This window comes from Anastrepha ludens, chromosome 2 (assembly GCF_028408465.1).
Source record: "Anastrepha ludens isolate Willacy chromosome 2, idAnaLude1.1, whole genome shotgun sequence".
NCBI lineage: Eukaryota > Metazoa > Arthropoda > Insecta > Diptera > Tephritidae > Anastrepha > Anastrepha ludens.
Window position 1 is genome coordinate 38,801,229 of NC_071498.1, and position 19,368 is coordinate 38,820,596.

The 19,368-nt window shown below is 36.5% G+C and overlaps 1 protein-coding gene across 1 annotated transcript in view; it reads right to left on the reverse strand.

Annotated features, from left to right (window-relative positions):
• LOC128869066 (organic cation transporter protein) overlaps nt 1–19,368 on the reverse strand; it is a 131,073-nt gene that overhangs the window by 37,878 nt on the left and 73,827 nt on the right. The window contains exons 2-4 of the mRNA XM_054111617.1: nt 6,962–7,479; nt 6,631–6,780; nt 5,975–6,329 (exon numbers count right to left, since the gene is read on the reverse strand). Coding sequence (XP_053967592.1) covers nt 5,975–6,329; nt 6,631–6,780; nt 6,962–7,330 — 874 coding nt within the window. The 5' untranslated portion in view covers nt 7,331–7,479. The remainder of the gene's footprint in view (nt 1–5,974; nt 6,330–6,630; nt 6,781–6,961; nt 7,480–19,368) is intronic.

Sequence of the window (19,368 nt, forward strand, 5' to 3'; positions counted from 1 at the left end):
TTTGGTATAAGATGCAGGAGCTCTGGTTTCGCTAATGGTTGGACTGGTAGAAGGTTGGTTGCTAGAGTAGCATTTTGATGGATTTCACTCACCGCTAAAACTTGAATGTTGACTCTAAAAATATTTCTCTTAAAACTTAAGTCTCTCCGAGCTCTAAAGGTAAAGTATTTTACATGAACATTCTCCAGCGGTGTTGTGAGTTACGCTTTAATAATGTTATATCTTGATGGATACTGAGTTTTGGCAATAGAGGAAGAAATGCCACAGAGGAGTTACTGAAATTTTTGAGAGATTTTCGGTTAATTAGTTTCTAAGAAATCACAGAGAAACCATTTGGTCTACTACCAAAAAAGTCTAGAAGAAAGTTAAGCTTCTTCAGTGTTGATTCGATACTGCTTGATATAGGCGACAGGGACAAAGGAAACTGAGTTCTCTGTTTATTTTCTTTCGAGTATCATGTTGATTATCTTATCATGACGAGCTTTCGTCAAACTATATCGGTTGTTGTTGTTGTTATATGAGCCTTCCCAATCCTTGCATAGAGCTTTGCTCCACTAAATGTTGTTATTGGAATCATCTCGTACTGGATCGAAAAAATCGGGCTCGAGAAGGAGACGTGCTAGAACAGTTGGATAGAGTAGGCATGCGAAGATATGACACATATAGTACATGTTTCTTATGTCAAGATTTATTCTGAATTAGTGGGTTTGATCTGAGATAAGCCGCGCTTCTTGCTTGGCTTCTGATTACGACATAAATAGAGAGATATTTTTTTAAAGAGCTAATTGTTTCTCGATGCCTGCTTACATTTGTCTGTTAATAATCCGTCTTTAAATGGGTGTGTTTTGATGGCCCTAGGAGGCCACTCAACTTGTAGTAAGTACCTGAATAGTACGAGAAAGTATTTCACGGATTATACAACCAAAAACATCTCTCCGTAATACTCATATTTATATTGTGATACATACGTACAAGTTTTACAAGTTGACAAGCCTATATTTGGAAGAGTTTTAGGCATATCTATGAGAACATCATTTACGGTAAAAAGTCCTCTTCATTTCTTTCGGGCCACTTGATTGGTTTGTGTTACAAGTTAAACAGATCCTGTAGAGGTTTCATACAAAGTGTAAAATGTTGTTTATAATTCTGCAGAAAAATCCATTAAAACAACTTTGAAAATTCCTATTTACTTTAATTAACAACTATTTGTCCTTCTCCGGTGCCATACAACAATACAAATTCATTCTGAATATCCTTGCATTTTTGTGGTTTTTTGGTACTGCGCATACAATTAAATTTCCAACATTTTGCACTTAAAGTTGGCTTTGACATTTACCACCAATCAAAGTCAGCAATGTTAAAATAACAATTGAAAAACAAAACGACAATTGAACAAATGTGCAGCAACAACTATGCAAGCCCTTCAATGACGCTTGTTGAGTGTAGCTACCTTTGATGGGCAACGACTATGAACTTGACAATCAAAAGCGGCTACAATGCCATCCAGCTAGGATGTCAAGCAAAGAAACAATTTACTCATGCAACCAGGTATGTAGGTAGATATGTACGTATGGAGCTTACAGACATGCACTCTAAATGCCGCATTCATCCATGATTGTGTTGATTGAATTGGCAACATTGCTGCCGGTGCTCAGACACTACTCACAAGGGACATTCGTAATTATCGTCCAAATGACTTCAAGTGCCTCTGTGTGTGTATAAATGTACACAGGTGCTATACATGAAAAGATTGACCTTAAATCTTAGTTGCATGCCTTCATACACAGATGTCCATTAAGGTAGGTCCTTCTATGGTAAATATTTCCCCCTGCAAGTCTCAGAAGTGAATAAATATGTGTTTATGTAGAGGGTTTTCTGATTGAGTCGGATCACTGTTGATAATCTATGACGTCTGTTAAATCAGTCACTGATGCTAACTCAACTTACATGATTAATCAGTTCGTATAAATTATGCAACTATATTATGAATGATTTGTGGGTACGATTATCTCTCGCAGAGGTAACTGCTAGACTTTTTCTTGTCTCAGATCTATGTCAATAAGCCGCAATCGACAGCCGCCCTCCGTGTGAACATAACTCAGGGACAGAGTCAACCGAATCTTTTGAAATTTATTAAATGTTGCAAATTAGAGGTTTGCAAGTAACATTAGTCGATTGCTTTTAGTATTTAAAAACAAAAATTTAATTTTTTAGAATAAAATTCGATTAAACAAATTTAAAATTATTATTTGATTCACCTAGCTACGCTTGACTTGCCCTAAACACCATTAATGCGTATCGCTTTTTTTTATATAAACCCCATTGAAAAATCTTCAACTTCACTATTTTATTTATAAAAATATAAAATATTGTCTGGGTATGCAGTTTTGTAGGCCATTGAATTCTAGTAGAAGTTACTAGTAACTTTAAAATACAGCTGATATTTCAGCATTGTTTTTTGCTGAGGTGCCACCCCTTTTCTTCTAAAAAGTCTAGTACCGCCAAAAAAAAACAAAAAAAAAAAACACGGCCAAAGATGAACAATATTTTTAAGCCAATTGCAACTTGCTATATGCTATAATTTTCAACAAAAATACGAAATGAATAGTGATGAATGGTGGCCAGTTACCTTGATTTTGACTTGGCCTAGCTGATACTGGCTATGTTGTTATTATCACTGACCAGCCACCATTGACCATCGTGCCTCTATGTATAAATATGTATATGTAGTATAACAAACTTTTTACGAAATAGATAGATATGATATGTTCTTCGCAGAAAAATTTCGTGCTCTCAACTGTAGGAGGAAAATTATATTTATTGCAGCCGAAGTCTTATGAACCATCATTTTCATGAAATTTTCCATAACCGAATTGCAAAGTGGCTGCCCTATGCCCTCGATAGCCTCACGAATTCCACCTTTGAGGTCTTGAATTGACCCTGGGCTGTTGGCGTAGACCTTCTCTTTCACGTGGCCCCAAAGAAAAAAAGGATATTGAATATTTCTGGCTCAATATCGCAAATTTTACATTTCATCTTACAGGTACATACATATATATTACTTTGGAGCTATTCGCATAGTATTAATTTTTAGCCTCAAAAAAAAAAAAAAATACAGTAGCGATTGGCATCGCCAAGGTATATAGTTAATAATATCCTGGAAAAAAACTCTTAGAATTCTTCCTCAGCCTTCAAATCAGTAGGAAATTTTATGTGAAAATCGGTTCTATTGTCTGTGAAACTTAAGTGAAGGCTTATTCAAGTCCTCCGCGAGGAACTCACAGTGGTCCATTGTTATTCATTATTTTTATAAATGGCTTACTGCATCTTTAAGTTTGTCAACTGCTTAATGCTTGCAGATGATGTAAAACTCCTCCTTGAGGTATGCAAACCATCTGACTGCAAAACCAATGGTGCACAATGAACAATCATTTAGATCTCAATAAAAAGAAATTTATTGTGGAACATTTCCCTGGAAGTCAAACGTTTGTTTATTTAAATACAAACTAAATTACTGCGTACTAAATTGCCGTTACGAAATTAAAGATCTAGGTGTAATTTTTGACGTTAAGCTATCATTCTCCAATCATATTGATTCCATTTTCTCCAAAGTACTAGTAACTTCAAAATTCCTCAGACATTGAACATGGAGTCCACACATGGAGTCCAAATTCCTCAGACATTGGACATGGAGTCCATTTAATCTTTTTGTAAAATTTAACCAATTTCAAGATGCAAGACATCTCTGTGTAGATTCAAGCAAATAAATAAACTTCGTTCCTAAATAGGTTGGGTGACATATCGAGATATTTGAACGAACAAAATGAAACGAGGTTTTTGTCACTTTTTGTGTCGAAAATCGTGCTCAGTGCTCAAATAGCATGTAATTAAAAAAAGAACAGGAAATGGCCCAGCCTGAACAGTCATCCTAGATATTTATTTATTTACTTATTTAAAAATCCAATGAATATAATAGATTCTTATAGGCTAAGTGGACATATTTTAAGGCTAATAGACAATAAAAAAAGGAAGTAAAATTGAAAAAAAAAAAAAAATGTAAAATCTATCTCAACAAATTTAGAGATTTGATTAAACTCAATTAAGGTTCTAGGAATAGAAGCATTCTGAGCATAAAGGGATTTTAAAAGACCAACATAGAAGAACTCCGAACTACGCAGAGATCTGGCCGGAATATTAATGAAAATCTTCTCAAGAAGCATCGGACAGTCAAAAGGATGAAGTCGAAAATGAAAGATAAAGATAGGATTATTCTCCTGCTTTGCAATGATTTTAAGTTGATCAATAAGCATCGCGCTTCATGTGTAGGGATAGGATCCGAAAACCGTAAATTACGCAACGCGAAATTTAAGAATACTTTCTAGATTCGTTGAATTCTAGCAGCACGAATAATACGGAGACCAAATTAAAGATGCATACTTCAGTTTGGAACGGGCAAACGCCGCATACAAAGCTTCAGCATATGAGGGTCGGAGAAATCGTAGATATGACGCCTAACAAAAGCAAGCATGGCGTAAGATTTGGGCATACATTTATATGACTAGTAAAAGTAAACTTCGAATCAAATTTTACACCCAAGTCTTTAATTTCACTTACACGTGGCAGGGTGTTCTCGAAATGTGATAAGAGGAGTCAATAAGAGTGGCGCGCTTGGCAAGGGTAATTTAGAAGCACTTATTTATGTTGAGCCAAAGACGACTATTAGTACATTATCTAAATCAATTGGCATCAATTCAGAGTGGAAGGAGCTAGTAATCGTCGAATAAATCTTAACGTCGTCTGCATAAAACAGGAATCTTGCTGGTGAAAAGCAAGTGTAAATATCGTTGATAACCAGAACAAAAAGAAGCGGGCCCAGAATACTATCATACCTTGCGCAACCCCAGAGCAAGCACCGAAAGGAAGAGACCTAACGTTGTCAACGAGGACCAAACAATGGCGATTCTGGTGATTGAACAGATAGTGTTTGGAAACGATGTCTCGTTATGTTGGACAACTCGCTGAGTCGATGCAATTGAATTATTCTTAGCATACCTTTTTGAATAGTGTGAAGTCGGGTGTGAAGTGAAAACTCGTACTTTAAGTACTGTAAGAAATTCCCAAAATTTGTAAATTTATTAAACTTTTGGTTACAAATTCTTTATAATTAAAAGGTTAACAATTTAAGTCTTGCACTTGTGCTTAACTTAACACTCGATCACTAGTCAAAATATAAATATGCAGTAACTTACTGTTTTAAGGAAAAGTTAAAAATGTCCGCGGAACTTTGCTTCCATTTGCTCATAATTAACAATTGAATGAGCTGAACAGTTTCTCAAATGAATTGGGTGAGAGCGTAACAGTTTTGACAGCGAAAGGGAATATAGATAGAACGATGGGAAGTATAGGTAGAGCGAAGAGCGGTAGTGCTCAGTTATGGTGAAGCGTATAAAAAGCGGTGGCATATTTCCAAAAGCGGCTCAAGAGATAGCTAAAGGGACACAACTGTTTCAAAGATAATTTGCAGATTAGTTTTCACTAAAAAAATTTATTGGTCATGTTGTGAAATAGGAAATACTTAGTGCTTGGTTAAAATTTTATTACTGATTTTCAACTGCAAAACAAATTACAACAGAAACAAATTGGACCCTTTCACTAACATTTTAAAAAAGCGGATGTACCAGCAAAAAAAAAAAAAAACGATGTTCCCAAAAGTCGAATATCTCGAGAGTTAAGTATTGGACATCTTGTCATATAGCTAAATTAACCAAAAATTACCTAAATAAAAATATCCTTAATAATTTACAACCACTTTTTGGTAACCCTGTAGTTATGTGTGTGGATTACTCTAATAAATATAATAACACGCTTAATTAATGCGTTACAAAGTAAAGTATTTAAAAAAAATTAGTTACCTAGATATTGAACTCAAGAAATCATAGTTTAAATTTTTAATTTTCTTTTACACTTAACTTACCAAAAATCGTTTGTAGGACAGCAGATATGAAGAGCATCTTTTTGCGGCCAAATTTGTCCGACAAATAGCCCGATAAAATGCCACCTGTTGCCACACCCAATAGAAAGAACATTTCTGCCACATTCTTAAAGTACTCCTTGTCGCACACCAAATCCCACTGTGAAGTCCATGTGTTGCCCAAATTGTCATCGTTGTCATATTCCCAAGCCGAGCAGGGGATGCGTGTGGCATTTTGGACGACGGCCAGCGGTGAGATAAGATAGTGTTGAAATGCAGACACCGCTGAGGGCTGATGTGGCAAACTGCCATGTGACTGCTGTTGCTGTTGCTGCCGGCTAAGTTGTTGCAACGCTGGCTGGTGTATGTGTGAGAGTAGAGGTGATACACCCACACACCGTCACACAGTTAGGAGTGAAGCAGCGAAGAGGGCAAGCGGAAGGAAGATAAAGCAAGAACAGACATGGAATTGCGAATTAGCAAGAATTTCACATTCGAGTGCACATAAGCTAGAATGCAACGTAAACACACATACACCTAGACATGGACAAAGAGTAGCAGCAGTAATTGCGGCAATTTGCTGCAGATGCTCAGCGCATGTTGAAGGTGTGTGTTTGTTTTTGTTCCAACAATATGGCGCTGGCTGCTTGTAGATTTACCTGCATCTCTATGCTATCGTTTCGCACGTGACTCCAGTCGATGTTCGCCTGAAAGCAATTGTCCTGTGAATCACTCAGATTGCGCCACACATCCACCGACAAATTCTGCAAATGTGGCGGTCGACTGCACCAGAAATTTTTGTTGATCGCCTGAAGCGAAGCAAGAGAGTGAGCAATGACGTGTTGTATTTTTCGTTTTTGCAGAAAAGCATAATGTAATTTGAATTTAATTTCAATTTCCCCAAACAGGCGACCCAAGCGACTTTAATATAAATTTCGCTTCCCTCAGCGTATGAGTAACAAAAAAATTTGGTTACGCGCCGTGACTCACCTGATACACTGGCGACGATATGTGAAATGTGTTGGGCACTTGAAATAATGACAATAACATTGTCATCAGGCATTGCCACTTGCCGAAATGTCCCACTAGCTCGCCGATCACATCAGTCTCATTATCATCTTTGCTGCTGCTGGTGCTGATGTTTGGTTCTCGCCTCGTTGGCGCTATTGCCGGCGGTGAGGGTCCATTATTGGCAGCGATCGTGCCGCTGTTTGCTGACGTCACGGTGCCGACAGCCGTTGCTGGCGCTGTTGTTGTTGTCGTCCTCGTGTTGGCAGGTGGCGCTTCTGTCGCTGCAGTGTTCGCGCTGCTGGTGTTGTTGATCTCATTAGAATTTGAATTTTTACGTTTCGCTGTCATTTGTTTGTGTTGATTTTTCTGTTTTTGTTGGTGGTGTTGTGGTTTTTTTTGTGACGTCACAATTGTCGGTATCAATTTGCCGGCATTAGCTGTGGTTGCATGCAATGAGGACGGTCGTTTGTTACTTAAATGATTCCCAAATCGGGTTGCTGCAATGAAATAAAATGATAAGAGAGTTAAATTATGTAAACAAAACAGGAAATGGAGACTATCTTTTCATATACAGAAATCTGAAAGTTTGCTAATTTTTTTGTAGTTTATATTTTATAGTTAAGGAGCTATTAATACGATTTGATGGAAATTTTGATGAATTTTTAGGAGCAAGTCTGAGGATTTGCTTGCATTCGCTAGGTGGCGCTGCCGGGAAGTATTTATATGTAGAAATCTTCTGCAAGTATTGGCCAACTTGGTTCTTAGCAGTAATAACAAAGTATACTTATTAATATATAATATTAAGTCAAATCAAATCAAATCAAAACAAACTAGTAGTAAAAAACTCAGACAAAGGCTTTGCACTAAGACTGAGGATAACTGGACAATTTTCACAAAGGTGTTTTGGTCACAGTAACATGTAGAACATAAACAGAAGGTCAGACTGCGTTAAACCACAAGCAAACTTTGGCAATCGGCCTGATTTTGTAATAGAACGGAACGACTGGCAGAAGGGCTTAGAATCCGATCACCACGCATACAATTTCTTTACGATTAATCCAAAATGACGGAAGGAGTGGGAGCGGCTGTCTTCTGTCCCCTGTGTGATCTCCAAAAGTCTTTCATGCCTGAAACGTCTGCTTATGTTAAATGCCAATAAATTCGGAAGTGTGTCAAAAATTTGCTGCGCCTGCAATCTGAACGAAGGAGAAAATGTGAAGCATTTTATTGGAGATGTCCTGGTTTTGTTGTATTCGGCTTTATGCAATATAAATTATTTTATAGCGGAATTTGACTAATTTGATTTGAAATTCAAATTTGAATAGGTCAAGCCAAGGAGTACAAAGAGATTTGGTGGCTCCTAATACACTCAGTCTAAAAAGCCCATTGTATTTAGAGCTCTGGAAAGAGGGTAAATTACCAACGTGGAAAGAAGAAAAGTATCAGAGTAAGAGATAGGAAAGAATAGAGACAGAGATAGAGATAGTTAGTCCTGTGAGAGTTTTCCAGATCCTTTGGCAGATCTGCAAATATCCTCCAGTTTAAGAGAACGAATATTGCTCATTCTCACGACATCGGAACCCAAAATCCGTAGCCTTGCTCTAGCATAGGCAGGACACTCACAGGCAAGGTGCTCAGTGCTTTTCTATTCCTCCAAGAAAGGCAGGCACATGATTACTCTGCTTATATTTATATAAGGAAAATGACAGTCGACAAATTGTCATGTCTTATGAACACATATTTATATATATTTATATTATAAGCAAAAATAATTATAAAAATGTTTATTTAATTTCAGAAAAATAAATACATATTACTACTACATAGAACCTAAAATTCAAAGCAAAGCAATAAAAAAAGCAATAAAAGCAATCTTACTCTGAAGTTCTTCAAGGTATTCCATTTTACCTACTCAGAAACTGATAGGATAATAGCATTAATAGAAATATTATATGTACGACTACTTAAACAAGCACGTAGGTGCCCACATATAAGTACATGTGCGAATATAAGGGTATGATGACCCAAAGCTCATCTTAATTCGATCGAATTCAATTCATGCGTTTAATATTCCGTTCCCATTTATTTTATTTTTTTCCTCCTATAAGTTTGTGGTCAAGAGTGCTTAAGAGCTCTGCATTTGTGTGGCTGGCATTTCTGCTTGAACGCAGAGTCAATCACATTAGTAAGGCCGCAAATTAAACACAGTCACTGCACCCAAGTTGGCCTCTGACTTTTTCTTTTTTACACTCTTTGGTAAATTTCCTGCCTTGGTAATATTTTTTTTTTTTTTTTTTTGCCAACACTCGGTAGAATAAGAATTTCTGCTGATTTTTTATTGCTTATTGGTGTAACTGTTTGTTTGTCTACATATGTTTATTTTTGTGTGTATGTGCATGTGTTGAACGAGTGATTGTCCTGATTGGCTTGCCAAATAAGTTGGGCGAAAGATTGGTACGTCTTTAGCTAAACTGGATATTTCCCTGTAGGAAAAACGTGAACAAACGAGAAATGTGAATTAGCTACACCCATTCTCAGAGTTTAACAGCATCAAAGCAGTTACGTAAGAAACCGCCCTTCTCACACAAGACTACTCAGGTGTGGTATAATCGGCTTTGCTTTCTGAACCAGTAAGTTGTTGGTTCGAAGCCCGAAGACTAGATGATGATGTGGTGTTTAAAAGTATAGAGGGAATGAGTTATTGTGCAGTTTATAGTAAAATAATAAAAAAAAGTAAATAAAAAAAAAGTATTGTACATAGAACTATCTAAATGGTACGCCAATCTTCCGCCCTACCGACGCCAACTCAGTTTTATTACTCATGGATATACTTCCAATTTGTTAAGTTCTACTCTACTTTGGAACTATTGAAAAAGGAATGCATATGTAGATTGCATCGGTCGAATTTATTACTAGGACAACGCGCCGTGAAGTTCACAATTTGCTTAGATGGAAAGTAGAAGAAACTAGAAGGACGAGTCTTGATGTTGAGTTAACACAAAGCGAGGCAGTTTGGTACTAGTCGATTTCTCTGCAGGGTTTGAGCGAAGCTCTGTCTGCTTATTAAATACTTTATGTGCCATCAATGTTTTGTTGACTCAACCGAATTGCTTAAACTTTCTCATGCGCCGTTGAACTTTGGTCTTCGCAGACTGTTAGTTTGAGGTACATGCGCGTATATATTTGTGCTTTTACTCCACGGTAAATCAAGTATGTAAGTGGCAGAGATTGAAAAAATAAGTTTGCATTTTTTTGAACTAGTTTTAAGCCAATATCACTTGGCGCACAGTCTCACGAAATTTTTCAGACACAAATTGAGTAAATGTTTACCAGTCGCTGATCCTGCTATGAGAATTGTTGAGAGTTGAGCGCTGTAGAGTAATATTTAAGAAGTGATAGAAGTCAGATGGGTAAATTGTGAAAAAGTGAGCAAAAAAAGTTTTGACATAGACACATTTTTTACAATATTTGCAATGCTGTTTATGCCCCAAAATCCTCGGTTTGGGAATTTTTTACCAGGCAGGCCGTTAAAACCAGTGTCTAGTGTTAAGTTAGTTAATTATTGTGAACAAAAGAAGTCATCTAAGGTAAAAAACTATTGTTTCAAAGTTTTGTTTACTTTGGAACACACTTTGTAGTTTTGCTTAAAAACACTGCTGGTTCGACTCCGCTCATATTTGGTCGTCGTTTAAAAAGCGATTGAGGAAAAGCATATTTTAGAGCAGAATTAACATAGTCAGCGATTCGGTGACTTAGTTTTTGTGTATGTATATCATCTAAGACAATTTCTTTCCCACAGATCAACGCCGAAGATATTTCCTCCATTTTTTTCATTTTTTAAAAAACTTTAGAAATCGGGTAAATTTGGGTCAACTTTTCCATTTCAGATTATAATTGTTAGATGGCGGAAAAGTTAATGCCTAGTTTGCGAGCATCTATCTAATATTTAACTTCTAAAAATAATAATTAAAGCTTAAATTTGAATTTTCATTTTTATTTAAACTTTAAAATTTAATTTTTAAATAGTTTAGTTTTCGTGTATTCATAACGAATTATTTCCTAAAATTGTCAGAGTGATCTAATTAATCTGATGTCTGCTAACTAGACCTTGATGAAAATTCAATTTTTATTTCAAACCATCACTCGGTTAAGTTACCAACGGTTAAAGACAGTATAATCAGATTTTGAGAAAGTGAATCTTAATAAAGGATGGCGCAAAATTAATCATCCAATTCTGTTTTTGAGTAACTTTTTTACTATATAAAAAAATTATTTTGTATGATGGAAATCTTTATTTTTACCTATACTCGCTCCATTACTTGTCAGTTTGTATATTGCAGTTGTTTAGTTCACAAGTGTCAATTATGATTTATGTAGGACGCGATTTGCAAAAATTATAAATCTTCCGATAGGGTGAGTAATTTTGTGCCACCTTGTAGTTACTATCTACCGAGTTTTCAATAATAACAGTTCAGTTTTATTCTCCGATAAAAGGTAAGGACATCAATATCTTTGCTGCTGGCTTTTCCTGCTTAGTGCTAGTGGGTGGATTAGTACCTTCTGTGCTCCATGTCATTTATCTCTTGCCTGATTTCTAAAATACGTAATATTTGATCATTTCATCATATTTGAATGTCCTGGACTCCTTTTTTTATTATAAATATTGTAAGAAAATTTTCTGTTATGCAAAAAGCACACTCACGCCTTATAGATTTTATCAGTTGAAATTCGCGAATGCCAAATAATACCAAAATATTCTCTTTAGGCAGTAGCGTACATTTTTCTAAAAACTGGTTTATTTGTAGGTTAAGTATAATAAAAAGTAAACTGAAATAATTTCAAAACAATTTTCATAATATGAGGTTTATTCAATGTTGACATATTTGCCTACCAAACTGTTTTCGGCCTTTTTTACATTTTAATATATTCGTTTTAGAATAAAATGTGCTTAAAAATTTAATTTTTTTGTTAAAGATTTTTGGTAAACATTTTTTTTTTTTGCAGTTCTGAAAAACACCACCCAGCTACTCATAACTTTTCGAGTTATAGTCAAATTATCTTCAAATACGTTGTCACGAATAACCTGATCAAAAAATATTTTTAAAATTATAAATAAATGTAATAAAAATATAACAAATAAATGTAATGAATAAATTTAAAAATGTATTTTTCCCTAAAAAAGTATAGTTTGTGTTTAATTTTTTTAAAAGTATATTTTATCTAAAAAAATTGGGTATTTTTTTTTATTGGATATTTTGTCAAGCTCGTCTATTTATGGTGTGCGTCTTAATATTTTTCCATAAATGAGGGACCTACAGTTTTAAGGCAGAAAAAGTTTATACAAATGTTAACAAGAACCGAGGGTATTCCACTTTAAAAACGCTGAAAATAATTCTCTACAATGAATGAATCTCGAAATTATAAAGTTTTTTGTTTAATTTTTTTTAAGTTTACTTCTTATTATAGTCCAGTCCACAAATAAACCAATTTTAAGAAGACGTGAGTGACTACAAGTCTAAAATTCTTGGATCTCTTGATATGAAGTCGATTCTATACAACCAGCATACAAAGCTAGTTCATCGTGTATTATCAACGATTTTGGACCTTAACATTCGGGTCTGAAATGTGGGAAACGCTTTCGATTTGGTCACAAATGATGTTGCATTATTTGTACTCGTATGCCATTTTGCACTGAAAAATATTTTCACAGGCTTGAGGTGAAACCGAAATCAAAAAACTGCCCTGTTCGGCAATACTGTAATTAGTTCTGCCATAAGTTCTGTTACAAGTTAAGTCCGATATAGATATGAAATTATAATACTTTCTTTAATGAAGTTAGTTATATTAAACAAAATTAATTTTCATTCGTAATGGTCACCATTTGCTTTTACACAAATCTTCAAACGATTAGACCATTCAGCTATTGCAGCATGCACAGTTTCCATGGATATTGTCGTCGCTACTCGAGTCAAAGATTATTTGAGACTCTTCAAATTACTGTGAGGTCTCCGAAAACCCATGTTCTCCAATGACAACTGCAGTCCAATGGATTCAGATCTGTACTTCCAGACGGCCAATCTTCCAATCTTCTGCGCCTATGAACCTAAGTTTTTTAGCCACTGCTTTGAGGTTACACCGAAATCCAAAAAGACCGCCGTGCTCGGGGATACTATAGTTATTGCTCTGTTGTGGTCGAGAAAAGCCTACAAACTCTTTTTCTACCTCCATATTGACTACGTGGAGTGAAACATTGAAGTGAAATATTCCAAAATTGTGCAAAATCATTTGAAATTTTTCGATTTGTCAATTATTTATTTAGTGTGGTAAACTAAGCAAGCTTTTGATATGCCCCTCGTGAATCGTACGATATATCGTGGCAGTGGCACTGCCGGCAGTTCTGATTCGATTACTTTTTCTTAACTTTTTACATTATATTTATTCTTTTAATGGCGTCGGCAAAATGAAAAAGTTTTGCAAATCACAAAGCGCCATTGACTTTGGCTGTAGTAGTATGTTTGTGCATACTATGGACTTGTATTTACTATGTATGTGTAGGTACGTGAGTTAATGTGATTGCAGCTTTGTGTCTGTGTATGACTGCGGCCTTTGTCCACTTGGCGTTGGAAAGTTGGTTGTAATCTTTTTGTAAGTACTTTAATCCTTTTAAGTAGACTTTAGCTGCTGCAACAAAAAAACAAAAAGAAACAAAAAAACATACAGAACTATTGTAGCTGTCGTGTTTTTTCTTTCTTTTTTCAATTTACTCGTTTGCAGTAGCGTCCACTCTCGCTGTTACTGTTCGCATAAGAGTAAGTGTATAAAGAGATTAGAGTAATTTAATTTGTACTAATCTAGCATTAGCAGTGATTCAATGGCTCATTGCCATTATATTGAGTAGCTAGTTCGGGAAACGCAACATTTCCACATACGCACGTAAATATATCCATGAAAAAAGAGTTGAATTAGTAGTTTGTGTAAAAGAAAACGCCAAACAAGAAAAAAGAAGAAATTCTGATACCAAAGTCACGCACACAAAGTAGGAGAATCCACCAGAAAGTTATCTTTACGAAAAGTTGCAAAATTAATTAAGCCTGCATTGAACTTTCTCAAGAATACTAATGTGTTCTTTTTTTTATTAAATTAGCAGTTCAGCCCTATGCCCATTTTGATTGCTGCTAATGCATATGACTTTCATTTAACGCCTTTGCAGCAAGCCATATTTGCAAGTAGGAGGGATATCTCTGTATGAATTATTTTTGAAGAGAGATCAGAACTTCACTTTGTTGTAGGGCTTAATAGAATTTAGTGCCATTTTTGCTCCATATGCGTTTTTTAGATTTTCGCACTAGGTCGTCTAATCTATTGACTGTCTCATAAATTGCTAATAATGCTTCAATGGACTGATAATTGTGGCATCTATTTTTAATTATGAAATCCAATGGTTACTCCCTTCCCGCTTAACCGACACGAAGGACGAGGTTCGTATGGCGTATGAATCACTTTTGTTTTGCCGTTGGGCCACGAAAGGCAGGAGTTTGTTAAAAATCAAGAGTTATAGATGTTCAGCTATAGAAAAAAATCAGGATATGATGAGGTGTATCATCATCACACATTTAGTGAGAGAAAATAGTGTTCAAAATTGTGTTATAAGGATCGAAATGGTTTGTTACGTTTGAAATTTTTTTTTTTTCGTTAAAAACAAAACGGGCCTAGAATGCCTTGGTACTCCAGAGCAAATATACACCTTAACTTCGACACTAGAAATGGGGAAGAAATTGAACCCTTGAGCAGTTTAGTCATAAATATTATTCTCCACATTTTTCTGCGACGTGCAAGAGTGGCAAGATTGATGAGCTCTAAACGACTGGCCGAATGGGGAATGATTATATAGAGAGTCGCATTGCAAATCTCTTAAAAACTGCATCAAATATTGTTGGTGGTTGAGGGGGATTTGCATGGTAGACTACTTTTTAATATTGTGTAAATTGAAATTAAAATTTGAAAAGGTCGAGCCAAGGAGCACCAGGAGATTTGGTGGCTCCTAAAACACTCAGGCTAAAAAGCCCATTGTAATTGAAGCTCTGGAAAGGGGGTAGATAGTCAAGGAGGGAAGGAGAAAAGTATCAGAGAAAGATACAGGAAAGAGTAGAGACAGAGATAGAAATAGTTAGTCCTGTGGGAATTTTTCAGATTCTTTGGCAAATCTGTAAATATCCTCTAGTTTTAGAGATCAAATATTACTCATTCTCATGACATCGGAACCCAAAACTCATAGCCGTGCTCTAGCAAAGGCAGGACACTCACAGAGAAAGTGCTCAGTGCTATCCGCCTCCTCCAAGCATGACAGGCACATTGAGTCATCAACGATTCCAATGGTGGTCATATGCTGACCCCATGAGTTGTGTCCTGTAATGATACCGACCATAAACCGAACGTCTTTCCTTCTATATTAAGTTTTAGCAGAAAGTTTGACAGTTTTCTGTTCGGACTTGTCACAAAACACTTTGCAGTTCTGCAGCGTTCTAGACCGGGCCACCGCTCTTTATGTAGATTGCCTACATAATCGCTAATCCAATTCATGATTCCTGCGGAACTTATTCCGATTATTGGCTCTGGCCCCTGTGGGGATACCGCTGATCCACGGTTGGCCAATTCATCGGCAATTTCGTTCCCTTGAACACCGGAGTGTCCCAGAACCCATATAAGTACAAGTCTGTTTTATCTTGCGACAGAATTAAGCTTTTTCTTACATTCTTGAACAATTTTTGAGTTTTGCTTCGCGTTCTTCAGGGCCTTCAATGCAGCCTGACTGTCACTGAAAACTCCAATCTGTTTCCCGCTCCATCTCCTCTCGATTATCCTTTCGGTTACTTTCAGGATGGTAAAAACTTCTGTTTGGAAAACAGTTGCAATTTCCCCCATAGCATAGTGATACTTATGTTCCATCCGGCTCCAGAGCCTATTTCATTCTTAGACCCATCAGGTAAAGAAAATATCAGTCGAACCTCCCTGCATGCATTCTGGATTTCTCCATTGCTCACGCATGGATCTGACATGAAATTTCCTTCCAAATGCAACAGTGGGTATCAGGTCGTCTTTAGGTGCCAAAAACGGTGGATACTGCTCAGATAGCAACTTAAAGATTTCTCTGTATCCCGAAGTTCCGCCTTTGTACCAGAAACCATATTTATGGAGTCGACACATTGCTTTCATTGCTTCCTGTTGTATCTTAATATACAGGGGGAGCAAATCAAGCATAGCATTTAGGGCATCACCAGAGGTTGTACTCATGGCACCCGTGATGCATAATATTGTGTAAGTAAACTCCTTAGTTCGGAAAGTTCAATTTTATTGATATCTATCGGAGATAATGGTGAGTAGCTACGAGCAATTTCGAGCAGCAGAAGTTTTCCTCAAACCACAAATAGGCAATATGCAATATCTTACCACCTTGGCGGACAATTTAAAAGAGGGCATAATACAAATTTGAATCGTATGGTTTAAAATTCTGAAAGTCAAACCAAAAACAAGTCAAGTAGTTTAAAATTCTCACAGTCAATTCTTCCCAAAGTCCGAAAGACTAATTCCAAACGGAATCACGTAACCCAGTCTACATATGTATGTATCTAAACCCGGCTGCAGTTTTAGATAAAATGAATAGCTCTTTTGGCTGGCTCGTCGAAATAAATTAGCAAAACAGGATAAAGAAGCCATTCATGTAATATACCAGTCTTCAAATCGATTGCTACGCATGCGAGTGACGGTTATAAATGGTTAAATTCAAATATATGTACAACTGAGTGACTCTTTTCAAAATAAACAAAAGTATTTTAAATAAAACTGTCCCATAAAACACGAAACTAACTCAATTAAACTGCATTCATACAGTTCAGATTTCATAGGCAGCGTTCAGCAAAAAGTTTCCCTTCGGTGGCATAATAGCCAAGCTTTAAACTTTGCTAATCGTTAGAATTTAAACTGCTTTCAGCATGTTACGTAATATGTAGTGTGGATGCATGCAACAAACTAACCACACTAACACATATACATAAACTAGCCACACCTACACTTTAGAGGTCGCACACACACCCGTTTTCACTCATGCACATAACCACAAACCAGCAAACCGATGGGTGTGAGCACAAATTAACACCCTGTGAACTTTGTCCAACCAGCGAGCATGCATGCGTGCAGGGTATGTATATCAATATGTATACGCAAAAAAATAAAATAAATAAAGCACATGCATTGTAAAGGGTGATCAATTTAGAGGCATCGCATTTGGAATAAAACAACGAAAATTCAAGTTGAATGGGCAGTCTTTATTATTTTTGTGTAGAATCATTCATGACATTTATTTTTTAAAGATAATCCCTTTCAAATGTTGGAAATGTTGGCCGCATCTGCGCCGTAATTCGACCATCCGTAAACACCAATTTTTTATTACTTGCTGTACAGCTCGCTTTTGGCTTCTAATGCATCAATCGAAACTGGGTTATTCACAAAGTATTTCCACTTTACATACCCACACAAATAAAGGTGCAAAGGTATGATATCACACGAACTTGGTGGCGAATCCACTGGACAGAGACGAGAGATAAATTGCGCACCGAAACGACGACACAGTAAGTCCATTGTTTCAAGGGCCATCCTGTTGGAATCAATTGTTGTGAATATCGCGGGCTGCTATTTCCAGTAGCAAAAACTCGCTTATCATGGCGCGATAGCGTTCGTCTTTGAAGAAATGTGAGCCGATGATTCCTCCAATCCATGGGTCGCACCAATCGATTGTTCTCAATGGATGTAATGGTTGTTCTTGGATGACTTCGGCTTGCTCTTTAGCTCGAATATGGTTATTTTGGTTATTAACATAGCCGTTAAGCCAAAAATGGGCCTCATCGCTGAACACCATAAGTTGGCCTGTAGTGCGATTGACTAACTTTTAACGTTTCGACAAGTGTTATTTTTGATGTTATTTTTGACTACAGTATTTGCCGTTTGCACTAACGATTTTGCTATTCACAAACTTAAGTGTGTTAACTAGCCCTAAACAACTGTCTTCTTCTATTTATTCCAACTGATAGAGAGTGGCATCTTTTTCAAATTAAATACCAAAATGAGCGAGAAGTTGTGTGTTTGAGTGTTTCTTCAATTATTGCATATTTGCACAAAGTAAGTAATATAAAATATTTCTTTATTTAAAATTAATATTTACTTAATACTATTTCTAATTTCTATACTGGTATCAAAACGTCGCTTTAGTGCTACTTGAGGAGTGCCAGACTGGCACTTGAACCATTTCACCTATTTGTACATTTGTACATATATTGCTTTAGGATATTACAAAAGCCGCTCCGCAGTTGAGCAACACCATCGAAAACTTCTTTGCCGCTCCAATTGGTCATGATAAACTCCCCTCTTGCGCAAAACATGGAATTAAATTAATTTAAAATTGTTGTCGTTCAGCTTGCGATAATCGGCAGCTGATTTGGTATTATCGATTATCGTTATGAAATGTGTTACCGAATAGCAAAATCGTTAAAATTGTGGCTAAGGAAAGGAAATAACGCGAATATCGTTAAAGCGTGTTCGTGAATCGCTCTACTAAGTGCGCGATGAAAACTCTTCCCAGAAGATCGATTTTCGGAAGCAATTATACGATTTGTAAACATTGATGAGGCGTCATTAAAATCACGAAATGTCAATGAATACTGAAAAAAGTATGTATTTTGTTTGACAGTAGTCCCGCGTGATCTGTCAAAGAACTCTATTAGACAAAGTACCTCCAATCTGATCACCCTTTATATCTGTGCATATTAGTATATATGAAATAGTGTAACTGTGAGTGCCCAGTTCTTGCATCGAAACGCACTCAATGAACGTAGCTACGTCCAGCAGCTGCTACTGCCACTGATGCGAGCAACTAAATCAGTCAGGCATGCCTGCATACATGCAACAACATGTACAGCAGCCCGACAATAGTGTGGAACGTCGATTACAACGGCTAACTGCTCTATACCAACAAAAATAACAAATAAATTCGTATTCCGTGCACATGTTGCTTTTGCCATAGCATCGTCATAACAGACAGTATGACACTAGTTGGCAGTGACATAGGCACATTGTGCTTGGTTGGTACACGCCATGCTTTTATCTTATCGCGCGACGTACGTATGTACCACACTTATCATGCTGTGAATAGTATTTTACGATGGCGATAATTAATTAACGATCTTAATGCAATGCAAATTTTACGATGGCACATGTCGGAAATCGGTGTGGGAAAATTGTACGTATTATAAATGACTAATCGGTATAAAAGAGGCTGCGATGTGCATCAGAAATTCATCCTCAAGCAAGCTTTGGATCAGCTCCGTCTACACCGA